Source organism: Corvus moneduloides, chromosome 8 (assembly GCF_009650955.1).
Source record: "Corvus moneduloides isolate bCorMon1 chromosome 8, bCorMon1.pri, whole genome shotgun sequence".
Taxonomy (NCBI): domain Eukaryota; kingdom Metazoa; phylum Chordata; class Aves; order Passeriformes; family Corvidae; genus Corvus; species Corvus moneduloides.
In genome coordinates this window covers 30,219,275-30,233,205 of record NC_045483.1, presented here as the reverse complement: position 1 = coordinate 30,233,205, position 13,931 = coordinate 30,219,275, and the positions used below count along the sequence as shown (strand labels likewise).

General features: G+C 44.0%; 1 protein-coding gene across 3 annotated transcripts; it reads right to left on the bottom strand.

The window, feature by feature from the left end:
* Positions 1–652: 652 nt before the first annotated feature.
* Positions 653–9,298, bottom strand: CDK1 (cyclin dependent kinase 1). 3 transcript variants are annotated; one of them, XM_032116861.1, is made up of 8 exons: positions 9,240–9,298; positions 8,386–8,436; positions 6,822–6,978; positions 5,639–5,762; positions 5,074–5,244; positions 4,340–4,503; positions 4,072–4,213; positions 653–1,009 (listed from the first exon to the last, which is right to left on the bottom strand). In XM_032116861.1, the coding sequence occupies exons 2-8, from the start codon at positions 8,420–8,422 to the stop codon at positions 896–898; spliced, it is 909 nt and encodes a 302-aa protein (XP_031972752.1). In that variant the 5' UTR covers positions 8,423–8,436; positions 9,240–9,298; the 3' UTR covers positions 653–895. The 3 variants fall into 3 exon arrangements, with proteins under 3 accessions (XP_031972752.1, XP_031972755.1, XP_031972753.1); XM_032116864.1 differs by lacking the exon at positions 9,240–9,298 and adding an exon at positions 9,214–9,228; XM_032116862.1 differs by lacking the exon at positions 9,240–9,298 and adding an exon at positions 8,963–8,986.
* Positions 9,299–13,931: the final 4,633 nt, after the last annotated feature.

Here is a 13,931-nt window from a genome sequence, read left to right as displayed (position 1 = left end):
TTGGTCCCTAACCAGCAGGCAGAGGAGCACCACAGTGCCTAGAGCCAATAAAACTTAGACCAGATGTACAGCCCATCCCTACTGACGTGTCTGAAAGCCAAGAATGGAGGTAGCAACTGGAAACTAACATACAATCAGTTATCAGTACACACCTTCGAACTCTATTGGAACTTTTGACAACACTCAACTCTTCAGGTAAATGCCAGGGAGCTTTAAAGGGGAAAGCCTGTGTGGCATCTCAGTTTATGATTACAATTCCTAAGAGTTAACATTCCAACATCTGGGTAAATTCTTGGGCCTCCAAGATAACAAAAACACAGAGCAAGGGACTTTTCTCAAATCCTGATTTGTAGCTGCCTTCAAAAACTCAAACCCTAAAATCGGTTTGGCCATCTACACTTTTGTAAGTTACAATCCATCAGCAGATCTCACAGTTGTTGTTCTTTGGCACATCAGTTGCCATGCTCAAGTAAAATTGTAACTAACATTGCACTGAAACATCTCAAACTTGAGAATTTCCTGTCATAGCAGGAACAAACATTTAGAAGTTTGGGTTAGCAGCTTTTTTTTAGCCATTGGTACTGGTGGTACCTTACCAGCGCATTCCAAAGAAAACGCGAGTCCTGCAGAACAGCCATGGCCTGGAAAGAAGTTCAGTCCTTCACAGGGGTTAAAGCTTTATTTATAGAAAGTTGACTGCATTAATTGCAGCAATATTTGCATTGTATTTGAACTCAGCACTAACAGGTTAATATTTACATTTAGATAACACTTAAACCAAAACCAAACTGAATACAGCCAGTCTTAAGAGCAAAAAGACAGACATACAAATTACAGACTTAAGAGTAAAATAATAATCACAATTACTTCCCTCCAGATTATTTAGTCCAAAGGCCTATTTCTTAATCAGATTAGCAGGAAGAGTGGATTTGTCCAAGTCATCAAAATATGGATGGTTCAAGGCCATTTTGCCAGAAATTCTTTTTGCAGGATCATAAATTAACATTTTCTGGAAGAAAAAAAAAGAAACATTTACTTCCTCATGACATGTGAACTAAAATAATGTTAAATAGGTAGATATTTAACCATAGTAATAGAAGTACCATAAAGACATTTCCCTCCTTTGTTCTGTGCTCTCCTAGCTGGAGAGATTATTTCCCCTACAAGTCAGTAGCAGTGCATAACATCTCAGAAAAGTGAAAAATCCCATTTACCCTCCTGTTCTGTAACCAAGCCCTTGCCTGTATCTGGGTACCTCATCCACTGAACTAAATCCAGAACCAGGAACCAAGCAGCAACAATTGTCTCAGCTTCTGAGGGAAATTAATAAGGTTTAGGCTGTTAGAGCCCTAAATGTTTACAAGGGCAAGTGGTCTTACACTTGTTTTGTTATTGACATTGAGAAAAATGATTTAAATTGCTTCTGCTCAGGTTGGTGAAGCACTTTACAATTAAAATAAAAGAATGATCACTCAGTTTCAAAATCCAAATTGGAAAGTAGACTACAAGCAGGTAGGACTGAAGAAAACTGAGTTAAAACTTGAGTCTCTTTGCAATAAAATATTTCAATTGAATACCTCAATAAAGGTGATAAGCAAAAAGAGTGAATGCCATAGCCATTAAAATAGCCCAGACCTTTATAGAATAGGAGGAAATTTGGTCATTTTTAGCCATTAAAAAAAAAAAGTATTTACAGCTTATATCATACAAGGGGTCAAAAAAGGAATTAAGTATTCAGAAGTTTGCTACTAGACCTAAAACTAGCAAAGTCTTTTTATTTCTCCTTACTAAAGGACAGACCATTTCAAATACAGGAATCAGGATTCCACCAGCTGCCTCTTCCCTGTCTGCACAACAAATCTGTCTTCCAGAACAAAACTTAACCAGTATTACTCTGCCCAGTATTCAGTCTTGACATTTAACTGTCTTTACACTTCATTCTACAGGGAGTCTTTCAAGTTGATTTAAACCACTGAATCTGCATTTCTGAACTTCTGCCAAATGCAATGCTGCCTCTGGATTTAACCTTGCATGTCCAATTTTACCTTGTGGCAGGTTCCCATTACCTATATCCAGAACAGTGTTGTCTAGTTAATTCTGATATCAAAGGTCCTCTCAAAATTGACCTAAAGAGGGAAATTTCTCTGAAAAAGGAATGTTGTGACACTGAGACTACAGCACTGCAACTGACAGAATAAGTAAAGGAAGCTTCTCTGAGGAGTCTGGAACATCAGTTTTTTCTGGCATCTACTGTCTTGATAATGCAACATTTTTGATGACAGCCATTAAGTGCTTTGAAATGCTGGCCATTCAGGTTACGAAGTTCTTAAATCTACAGCCTCACTCATACAATTTGAATTACACATTCTTTTGTGTTAAGACATTTTCAAAGACAGCTCCTTTACATACTAATTCCATCTGCAATAGTCTATAGAAAAAAATTAACATTTTCACTGACATATCTGAGCTTGTGCTCTGGAATGAACTATTCAGTCTTGTTGCCTTTAAAGTTATATTACTGGTTTTAAAGGCTTAAAAGTGCTATAGGAAACAAAGGGATTCCAGTCAGGAATACCACTGTCACCAGGCACTAACAGGAAACTAAAATGGCAACATGGATTAAGTCAAAACTGTACAAGACTTTAGAGAATTTAACATGCTTTGAGACTAGAATTGTGTTAACACCATGAAGAACTAGTACTTTTTTTTTGCCTTTATTAGCAGCAGCTTCACACAGTGATGCCCCACCTAAGCACAGATGAGCCCTTGGCAGGTCCTTTTCATACAACTGTATCAACAAGATTCTCCTGCCCATTCCATTGATTTTAGTTTGTAAACACAGTCCATAACAATTCTATTTCAAACTGATTCAATAAAGATGCTGTCAGTGGTCTTATTTCTGTAAGACAACTGTGCTGCAAGGTTCAGAGCTATCCAGGACAACTACATGCTTAACAAATGTTCAGGCTGTCAGTGTGAACTGGGGCTCTGTTCCACAAGAAAAACGGTGAGAAATTGTGACCGTTTGAGCTTTTTGGGCAACACTGCTTCATTCAGAGTATTCTGCCATATTACCAATATGGGTAGTGAACTACTCAGTGACTGCTTACAGCCCTGAGCCACAGGTGCTGCTGTACAAGGGGTTCTGAAGTGTCACCTTGTCTTGAGACACACAGAGCACTCACCCCACGCCCCCAAATGTAGGGCTGCACTGTACAAATGCAGCTCTAGAACAGCCAAAGGACAACCAAGGTACAATTATTATACCTCAGGACATCAAAGAGTACACCTAAGATGTGACTTAAATTAGCCCACAGTGGCAGCATATGGACTGGAAGAGCACTAAATGGAAAAGCCTGATGAAGAGCTTCCCAATTAAAAGCCTGCTGTAGTAATTTAACTGCCTGGCAACAGAACTAAAGGAAACTCACACTAGACACAAGAAATACCAATTAAGAGTTAATACACCACAGCCAAAAACCTTTGACTCAAAATTTAAAGGCAACTGAGGCAGACACTACAGACAGACTTGAACTAAGTTTCTTGTCTCAGCTAATCAATACATTCAGCTGTTTCCATCCTTGTTTACTCAGTTAATTCATCATGAAAGTTTAACTAAGATGAATCCACCTAGATTAAACCACATGCTACCATAACAAACATTTCCAACTGGCTCAGCAGTCATACAGCCACATCACAATTGGTGCTGGCAGCAGGAAGGTGACAGCTACTTGATGGGCAGAAGCCTTCACTGAGACCTCTTTGTAAAGACACATCCTCACTTTCAAGCTGTGCCTGGTTTATTTTTATAAAAAAGCTGAGGCACAGTTGCTTCACATGAAGAATAGTCTGGTATTACTTGTGACAGGAGTGAATGTCACACAAGGTGTTGTTTCTACAAGAATGAAGAGTCATACCACTGCTGATAGCTTGAGCAGCTCCATATTTTCCTGCTTGAGCAGCTCATATTTTCCTTCTAGCCATGTCTCATTAGTACAGCTTTGTGTATTCTGGAGTATTTAAAACAAACCACTCAGTTTCTTAATCAGTAGTTTAAGACAGACTACTTACAGCCAGCAGATCAAGTCCATCTTTATCCAAGTTTTTGACATGTGTTTCAAGGCTGACAGGTTTCCATTTTGGGAATGTGTTTTTATAGTCCTGCAGGGATTCCACCTCAGGCCATACCTCGTTGTTGGGGGTCCCTAAAGCTCTGGGCAAGTGTAAGCAAAATATTAAGCAGTTTAGTCAGAAATGTTATGCACTATTACACTTTTAATTACACACAGCTGTTGCGTGGTGCCACACAGGCAGCAAGGAAAGGTGCAGCCCACCATACCTAAAGATTCTGAAGATCTGGTCAATCTCTGAATCCCCATGGAAAAGTGGCTTTTTAGTTGCCAACTCAGCAAATATGGTCCCTATGCTCCAGATATCTACAGGAGTAGAGTAACGAGCAGATCCCAGCAGCACCTCTGGAGACCTGTACCACAGTGTCACTACCTGTGGAACAAGGAAAGGTTAAGTTTGTGGAATCAGGTCCTTTAATTGACTGCAAGAACAATTGCTCATTCATTATTAAGCAGCATTGCATTTTTTGGTAAAAATAGCCAGTAATAGAAGTTTTAGTTTACTAAAAGTGTAATACTCATTTCAAACTTCATTTGTAGACAAACCAACTTCATTGCAGTAGCCTCTACTTCAAGAAAAGCAGATGCCTGCATGACTTCTTTAAGAGCAAGGATCCTTTGGCACCCAGCCACAAGCCTCCTCAAATTTGAGTGCTTTGCAAAGCAAAAACGCCTTTATGAGATAGTGAGCAACAAGTCTGAGTCCATCTGACTCACTGTGAGTGGGATTCATAAAATGCTTTGGAACCTTAGAGTAAAATCGCCTTGAGTAAACCCTCAAAGAGGTGGAAAACTGTTTTGGAAAGCAAAACCTAACTTTTTCATAGTTTTGTTAACTTATGACTTGGAAATCTCCACGATTGTTTTCAGCTGTTTCATAACCAGTTTTCAGCAGGAAGCACATAAGCACTATCCAGACCACCAGAAGCACATCCCAACTCACTTCATGAGTGTAGACCCGCACTGGAATTCCAAAGGCCCGGGCCAGTCCAAAGTCTGCCAGTTTAATCACCCCCTTGTCATCTATCAGGAGATTCTGAGGTTTCAAGTCTCTGTGCAGAACTCTTCTTGAGTGGCAGAAGACAATACCTTGCAAAATTTGGTACAGATAACTCTAGAAAGGATGAGATAGGAGGAAAGAAGGGAAGGAGTTACCTTTAGTACATGTCAGGGTCCTGCAACACAAAGGTGTTCCCTTATATTAGCTCTCCCCACAGTAGAAGGAAATGGAGATCCAAAACATTGCAGATATTGAGTTAATATCAATCAAAAAGCCACACAAATTAATTCTCAAGACTAATTTAAGGCAGTTCAACCTCAGTAATTAAAAGATTTTTCAAGTTACATTTGAAAGCAAAACTCACATTCATCTTATTATCTACAGCTGCTTATTTAACCTTTTATTTCTCCTCAAGGAGTTAATTACACTGAAAGTAAGAGCTGCTTATGGCTTAGTAGGTCATCTTTAGATTAAATTCCCTCTGAAATTAAGGAATTGCCCTCATTACCTTAACACGTGAACGTTCCAAATACTGGCCAGATGGAATGCTATCCAAATACTTCTTGAGATCCATGGAAAGGAATTCAAACACGAGGTACAGTCTTGAATCCTGCATGAGAACATCCTGAAGACTAAAAATTGAGTATACCATTAATTCCACTGCAAAATGCACATACTCACAGTTACATTCCCTCTCTCAACAGGGATACAAGCTGACATTTCCAGGTTCCTATTATGGAAGTCTTAAAAGTCTTCAAACAACAGACTTAGTGAGTTAAACTGTCATCTGGAAAATCAAGTGTATCTGAAATAGCGTCAGACTGAGATAAAAGTCGATATGCTTCCTCTTAAATTTATGTTCCCCCATATCAGACACAGGAGTCTGAGGAAAAAAATACTGTTGCCTTTAAAAAAACCCCCACCTGTGGGTGTTGGTGCCTAGCTTGTCTTTGAAGCTGGCTTGTTATAGCACAGCCTGAATTACTAGGAGGGTTTAAGGGAATATTAATAGGAATCTAATAGACACAGCAGGATTTGCACACATTTTAAAGTATCATCTTCACCCTTATTAGAGTGTAGGGGTTCCTAAACCCAAGCATAAATAACTACATTGAGACACTACCTGGCTGGACTTGGCCAGTTTTAAGGCACATTAAAGATCAAGCATTTTGCTGCATTAAAGAGCAAGCATGTTGTGGGGAAGACAATAGCTGCAATCATTTTTACAGGTCATCACTGATGGAAGTTTCACTCCTAGCTCAGATGTGCTAGCTCTGACAGCATCAAAACACATCTAAACTCCTTCTACAGAACAGCAAGGAAGAACATCAGAACACTTAAGTCAAATGGTCTATTCCAAGGTGGCAAATAAACCTCTGAGACTGCCTGAAGTAACAGCTTCAGCCAGTTTTCATGGGATATGCTGCCTCCATTCTCACAAAAACCCCTCTGAAAATAATTTACGGAAATTCCTAAATTAATAAAAATTTGTTCCATTCCTAGAATGGAAAGAGGCAACATGAGGAAGGTTTAACTAGAAAACTGCAATATAGAATTGAACTATTTGCTGCAAAGCAGACACTATATTAAACAGAAGGGTCGCACCTCACTAGATGAGTGGAAAAATAATTTATGATTGATGGGACCTAGTGCCCTTCCAAGAGTTTAGCTAAATACCAGTATATGCATACCAGACTATATTGGGATGATTCAGCTCTTTTAATAAAGAAATTTCTCGGATAGCAGTACTTGGAACACCTTCCTCCTCACTTTCTAGACGTATTTTCTTCATTGCAACCACTTGGCCTGTGGTTTTGTGACGACCTTTATACACAACACCATAGGTACCTGAACAAAAAGACAGTGAAACAAATATAGGAAGTACCAGCTTCAGGTACAAATAAGTTATTGCAAACATGAGCTGCTAACATAGCAGAAGTCTTTGCAAATGGAGTATTTTGTTTGATTACAAGCTACTACTTAACTGTGGCATTTAACTGAGCAATAGTTCTGTTTGTTTAAAGCATGCCACCCATGAAGTGTAGCATTTGTTAGGATGCTTAGAAGCCAAAGTGTGAAAGGTGAATATTTGAAAGATGTAGTTATAAAATCAGATACTGTTTGAGTTTCAAATTGATTAACTTTCAGCCAAGATCATTATACATGGTTATGATTTTGCCATTGACACATCATATTAAAACATTGAAGGTTTAGCTGCAAATGGAAGTAGTGCTCCTTCTGCAGTCTGAGATCCAGCTATCCATGGGTATGAGCTGTAGAAATACCTCTGGCATAATCCTCAGTGCAGGAGAGGGGCTAGCGCTGTGGGTCACAGCAGAAACTGAAACTGGAACCAATATTAAATCTCAAATCAATCCATTTTAATCATCAGTGTTCACAGAAGTAGAACACTCGAACCAAGTTGGGTAAGCCTTCTCTTTTTACCCTTCTTGAAGCATTAATCCCTCACATGAGGCCAAACTAGTTTATTTCAGAAAAATTCATGCACAAGGCTTTGGTTACAAAGTTTTGTTGCAAGATCCAAGCACACCTTTTGCTATTGCCTCAGAGTGCAATCTCAGAGCAATGTACTTCAAACTTTCAAGTCTACATAAGGCTAGAGCTTTCTGTAGTGTGTTATAAAAACCACTGACTCCTACAGTTAACACAGGCTGGATTTCCAGTCAAAGGGAGGCTGTGACTAACATCTGCATCGAAGCCATCTTCTTAGTGCCTCAATGTAAAGTAATTGTTAAAATTCACTTTTCCACAGAGGCTTCCAATCTGTGCTTTCCCTTGACACCCGCACTGGTTCCACCGTATGGAACCAGAGCACAACAATCCAGAAAATACTACTCCCTACCAGCAGCTCCATGCAAAACCACACATTGTACAGATTATGGGGCAACTGGTGAGTTCATACACACAGTAATAGTGGACTTTCCTAAACTGGCTTCAAGACACAGAACATATTTTTTCTCCCTTTTGGAGGAATGTTACACCATTAGCCATCAAAATGAAGGCAGACACTTTTCAACACTGGTCAGTTTTTTAAAAAGACCATGTCACTTTCAAAATAAGGACAGGCTGAAAGCTTTTACAGATATAGATAACTACCACAGTAAGCCACAGGCTTATTTAGCCACTTGGTTGGATCTCAGTGGTTCCTGTAACAGGCAGAGTGCATAGAGCTTCTGGGACACTTCATAGCTCAAACTCTGGAGCATTTAAAAGCTCACTGTTCCCCCTACTTACCTTCCCCAATCTTCTCTATTTTAGTGTAATCATCCATTGCTGTGGCTGTCCCTGAAATGGACAGGAAAAAAGTAACAGGAAGTGAGGGCGAACAGTTGCTGTCCTGAACACAGACAAATCACTGAACCTATGCCAGGCCTTTAGAAGTGAGTTGTGCTTCACATATTTAAGACATAATGTGAAACACTTAACTGTTCTCCTCAACAAAAACACAGTATACATTTATTCAGAATTCCAGCTAGAAAAACTACACCCCAAAGTACGAGTGATTCCAAGGAAAAAAAAATTTAAAAATCTTTGAAGGAAGCTTCTCCAGGGAACTGAAAAAAGCGTAGCCTACTCATCACTTTTACCTAGCCACTCACTCAATGAGCTAGAAACAGATAGGAATCCCACTGTGTAAGAATCCGGGGACTGGGTGCTAGCCGTGCCAGGGCACACCGGCCCAGGGTGCACGGGTGAGTGCCCCGCACAGCCCGCGGAGGCAGCAGCCGGGGCTGGCACTCCACACTTCCCCCGCTCCTCCGGGCCGGCACCAGCCTCGGGGGGTTCCGGACACCGAGCGGATCCGCGTTACCTACGGCTCCGAGAGGCTGCCAGCTCCGGCCAGGGCGGGCAGCGCCCGCTCGCCGCGCAGGCCCCGCTCGGTGCGGCCCAACCCCTGTCCCGCTCCCGCGGGCCCGGGGCGCTCCCCCGCTCCCCGCCGCAGACCGGGAGGGGCCGGGCGGCCGCGCTGTGCCCCCGGCTGGGGAGCGGGACCCCGCCCGGGCTCGGGAGCGCGCACCCCTCTGCCCGGCTCCCCCCTGCCCCTCACGCGGCCGCGCGCACCAACGGCCCCTCCGCGCGCCGCTCACCTGCGGAACCGCCGCCGCCGCCGCACAGGCACGTCCGCAGCGCCGCGCGGGCGGGGGCGGGGCCGCCGCGCATTCGAACCGTCCGCCCGCCGCGCTCCGCCAATGGCGCCGCGCCGGGCCCGTTCAAAGCGGCCAATCAGCGCGCTCCGCGCCAACGCGGGGCCCGAACGGCGGCTTGCGGCGCCGCGAGGGGGCAACATACAGAAATGCTGCGCGGCCGGGCGCGGCAAGCTGAGGATGCGCCGGGCGTCCCCTTGGTTCGTGGACGGCGCGAGGGGAGGCAGTGTGGCGGCGCGGGCGGGTGGTGCCGGGCTCCCAAGGCCGGTGCCACGGGGGCGCTGGGACGGCACCGCTGGGCGGACTGGTCACGGCCCCAGAATCACGGCATGGGGCAGGCTGCAAGGGACACCCGTGGGTCACCTGGTCCCACCTCCCCGCTCATGCAGGGCCGTCCCAGAGCACATGGCACGGGTTCGCGTCCAGACGGTTCTGGAATGTCTCCAGCGAATAAGACCTGTCTAGTGCGCGGTCACCGCACAGTGAAGTTCCTCCTCGTGCTCTGGTGGAACTCCTGGGCATCAGTTCCTTCCCATTCCTCTTGTGCCATTGCTGGTCCCAAGGAGCAGCGCCTGGTCCCTGCTCTGAGCAGACAGGGATGATGTTGCCTCTCAGCTGTCTGCTCCAGGCTGAACAGCCCCAGCTTCCTCAGCCTTCCCTCCTGAGAGAGATGCTCCAGTTGCTTGATCAACTTTAAATCACTGGACACTGGGTACCGCTGGAATAACACTTTGGGCTGTTGGCATGGTTTGGAAAGTATCATCGTGTTTGGACCAGGCTAGGCTCTGGCTGCAGCTGCTCCTTTTAATCAAGTCTGTTAGATTTGGATGCCGTGGCCCGCCAGAGCATAAATTCATTATTTCAGGCTGCACGGGTGCTGATCTGGGAAATGCTGCTGTGGCCTTGGGAGCTGCTTTTAAAGCATATGCATTAATAAAAGGTCATTGGGTAACTTAATTCCCCAGAAGCTGGGACATGTGTCTGTAGGAAAATTAAAGTTCTGTATCCCTACTTCCAGATTAAGAAAGATTAGTCCCTGTACTATTCCAGCTGCTAAAAGAAGGGTCGGGGACATAATTAAGAGGGGTACCTGTGGGCCCTGGTCAGCGAGTCCTCTGCCAGCTGCGACCTCTCTCCAGCAGTACCCAGGAAAGTGGTACTACAGTACACATGGATTAGCAAAAAGCCGGGAAAAATACTACTCCAAACAAATTTTCTTACCGAAATGCTAAATAGATTAGTGAAGGTCCCGTGTTTCTAGTTTTACAAGTCTTTCCCCTGCAGGACAGTTCCGCTGTGCATTCTGTGATGCTGCTGACCCACTCTGGTACCTGTTTCCCATCGGCACCGACACTCCTGGACCGGCAGCTCCTGTGGAAACCTACAGTTCCTGCAGGGGTGTGCCGCAGCCACCACTGCGCACCGCTGGTGTTACTGCTTTTCTTAATTACTTCATTGCACTGGTTTACAACATTCTTGAAGGACGGCTTTGCTGTTTGTCTTAAATGTAAGCAGGGCAGGCTGCTGCGAACAAAAACGTCCAGCTTCTCCCTTAAAGCATTACTTTGGGAGGGTGATTCCAGGAGGCAGGACTGTTTATGGTACGCTTCCTCCTTCTCATCCCTGCCCCATGGCAAAGGCGAGAGGCAGCTCGTCCCGCTCCTCCCCCCGAGTGCGTTTCAGGGGTAAAGTCCCCGCACTTTCCCCTCCCTCCTGGGGAATTTTTGCAGCAGGTGGTGCGCATGCTTGCGGGTCTCTGTTTACTTTGAATCCTGTATTCCCACCACTTGCTGGGAATTTACCTGCCTAGAACGAGGCTTCTGTGTATCCGGGAAACTCAGTATGGGAACACGGCCTCACATCTTCTGCGGTTATTCATAGGAAAAGAGCCTGATGTGCTCTGCCCTGCACCGTGGCAGAGAATTTCTGTGCTCTGTGTGTGTAACAAGTCCAAAGCAGCCAGGACAGTCTGGGCACAGCAGTGCACATGGATCAGCTGCACAGCTCAGGTAGAGTGTGGGACACATCCCTCAGGCCTGGATCTGCACCAGCAGCACTATCAATGTGTTCTGTGGCTTTGGGGGAATTGCTTCCTATAGCCAGCGGGGGCTGGAGCTACTACTGCTGGACTAGTCCTTGTCCAAGAACCTTAGGAAGGTGGCCAAATTCCATCTTTTCCTTCAGAGAAAAAGAAAACATGTCTTGGAAGTCCTAGACATATGCTAACCTTAGTTAATTTACAGGGGTTGGTGGTCTTGCAGTATCATAAATATTCAGCACTATAAATTAATATGTTATATTAAAATATATAGGGATTATGTATAAAATATACTGTGTCTGAAAGTACTGAATACACTGATCTGAATATCCTTGAAAGTGAGATCTTTTTTTCTAGCTTTAGTTTATACACACACAAGTATTTCTTAGCTGTGCTCTGACTGTCCTTCCTGCTGGACACTAACCATTCATTCTCAGAGTGCTCGCTGAATTTCCAAATTCTTTGAGAAGACATCTTTTTCCATACATCCCATTGTGTCATGGGCTTTCAGTGGGGAAGACCACGAGGCACCAGAAGGAAAGCTGGTTGAAGAACAGCTCTCTCTTGCGAAGGACCCCCACTTGTTTCACATGTGGGGAGACTTCTCCATGAGCCAGCAGCACACAGCGCTGTGATCGGCTTGAGGTGGTTGGTCATCCCCTTGGTCAGCACCTCAGCTGACAACTTTAGCCTTTTCTGATACCTTTAGAAAAGGTCTGGGAGGCAGATGGCTTTGAGATCCGTCTGATTGCTGCTGCACTCGAAGCCCAGCATCACTGCCCCTGCCTTTGTGTCAGCTCCTGTGGCTCTGCCTCAGTTCCCAGGCTGTGCTGGCTTCATCAGGTGAGCAGCTCAGGGACATTATTTTGCTGTGGTCTCCGTGTTGGGTGGACTGGTGGCCGTGCCAACACCTCAGAGCAATGCAGAGTGCTGTTGTGTGCAGTGGTGTCCTCCAGGAGTAGCGGAGGCCGCCTTGCCCTCAGCCTGTGGCCCTCTCTTTGAGCTCCAGCTGCCTTGCTTAGGAGGCCGAGTGCATGGAAGCATAGACTCGACGTGGCATTAATTTGTCAAACACCAGTCTGACAGTTCTGCTTACCTTGCGTTTTCCTCCCTCTCGCTGTTGTCTGCATGTCCTTAGGATATAAATCACGTCTCCTTTCTGACTGGATAGTGCTTATCTCGGTTGATCATTGCTTTGGACATGGCAGGAGCTAATGATGCTGCTTGAGACAAGCAATACAACTGTATTTGCAGTGACTTTTGTGTTTGAAGGGGTTTACTGTTCTGCTTGAAGGAACAGCAGCAGTGAGCGTGCTGACAACTGAGTCACAGATAGACGCACGTGGGAATCCCTAGGACTGCTGCTCCCCTTTACAGCAAAACATGGATCATCCAAGTGCAGAATCGAGGGAAACCTCCAAGGAAAACAGCAAAGGAATCTAGGTCTACCTTGACAACACAATGTTAATTATATTTTGTTTATATAAATGACCAAGGGGCACATATATTAAAACCTCTTTGGCATCTCAGACTTCCACTTGCCTGAACTGCAGCACTGTTTGTGCAAGGCACACAGGATCAGAGCAACAATGCCGAGCTTGGATTATGGCATTACAGTTGTATTCATGGCTGAGAACCCAGTGTAATGCTCTGAACAACTTCTTCTCTGCTGAGCAGAGGGCAGCTGCAAGAGTCAATATCATCTTGTCTTCCGTATATTAATCATATTCTCCTCAGCAATAACATCACTGTAAGGAAGAAAAGAAGTGTATTCTGTCTTTTACATAATGATGGGACTAACAAAGGTCAACTGGTTTGTGAATACTAATGAGGGTATCTCAAATAGGTTGTGTCCACTGTGCTCGAAAGCAGATAAATAGAAACATTGATTGACTTATTTTAACATTTATTAGAACTCAAAGATAATTTTGTTAACGTGACAAATGCAAAAGTACAGTAAGAGAGATGTACTAGCACTTAGGAATGCAAGATAGTATTAGAGGGATAATATCTCTAATGCATATTTCAGGTAATACATTTAACCTGATAAATCTCATTATGCAGGACAGTTCCTACTATCATGAAACATGGATAACTTCTCTGCTGCTCTCATTTGGCCGTTAGTGTTTTGATAGGATGCCAGAAGACAAAAAGCTCCTGAGAAGTGTTTGAAAATAAAAGGATGGAAGCTGCTTAGAAAAAAAGAATTAAATTGTCAATGTCTCCTTAAAGCATTAATATAAATATTTTAAATGCACTTAAAGTATTTGTATTTAGGTTCAAATTATTTTTAAGGGGTTTTTTTTGTAACAAGCACGAAATCACTTTACCTGAAAATCCCGAATATTGATATGATTGCAATAATGAACATATCATAAACCATTCCTTCATTTCAAATTCCTTCGAATTTCAAACAAGGAGATATTGTAGATAGAAGGAGCTGTCACTGGTTATTCATGGGTTTGTACCTTCCTGGAGAAAAACTTAGCTGAAAATCATGGAAATGAACCTCTCAGCACACAAAGAGGACTGAGGGGAGAGTGTGATGTGTGGGGACCTTGTGGAGAGGGGTGCACAGAGTCCCTGCTGAGCTTATT

Bases quoted from the DNA above. Each gene is read 5' to 3' on its own strand.
- CDK1 (XM_032116861.1), bottom strand. From the start codon at position 8,422: ATGGATGATTACACTAAAATAGAGAAGATTGGGGAAG. The intron at 5,245-5,638 runs GTAATGAGGGCA...CATCCTTTCTAG, and splicing joins TGGAACGTTCACGTGTTAAG to AGTTATCTGTACCAAATTTT. The intron at 4,504-5,073 runs GTGAGTTGGGAT...CTTGTTCCACAG, and splicing joins TGCGGGTCTACACTCATGAA to GTAGTGACACTGTGGTACAG.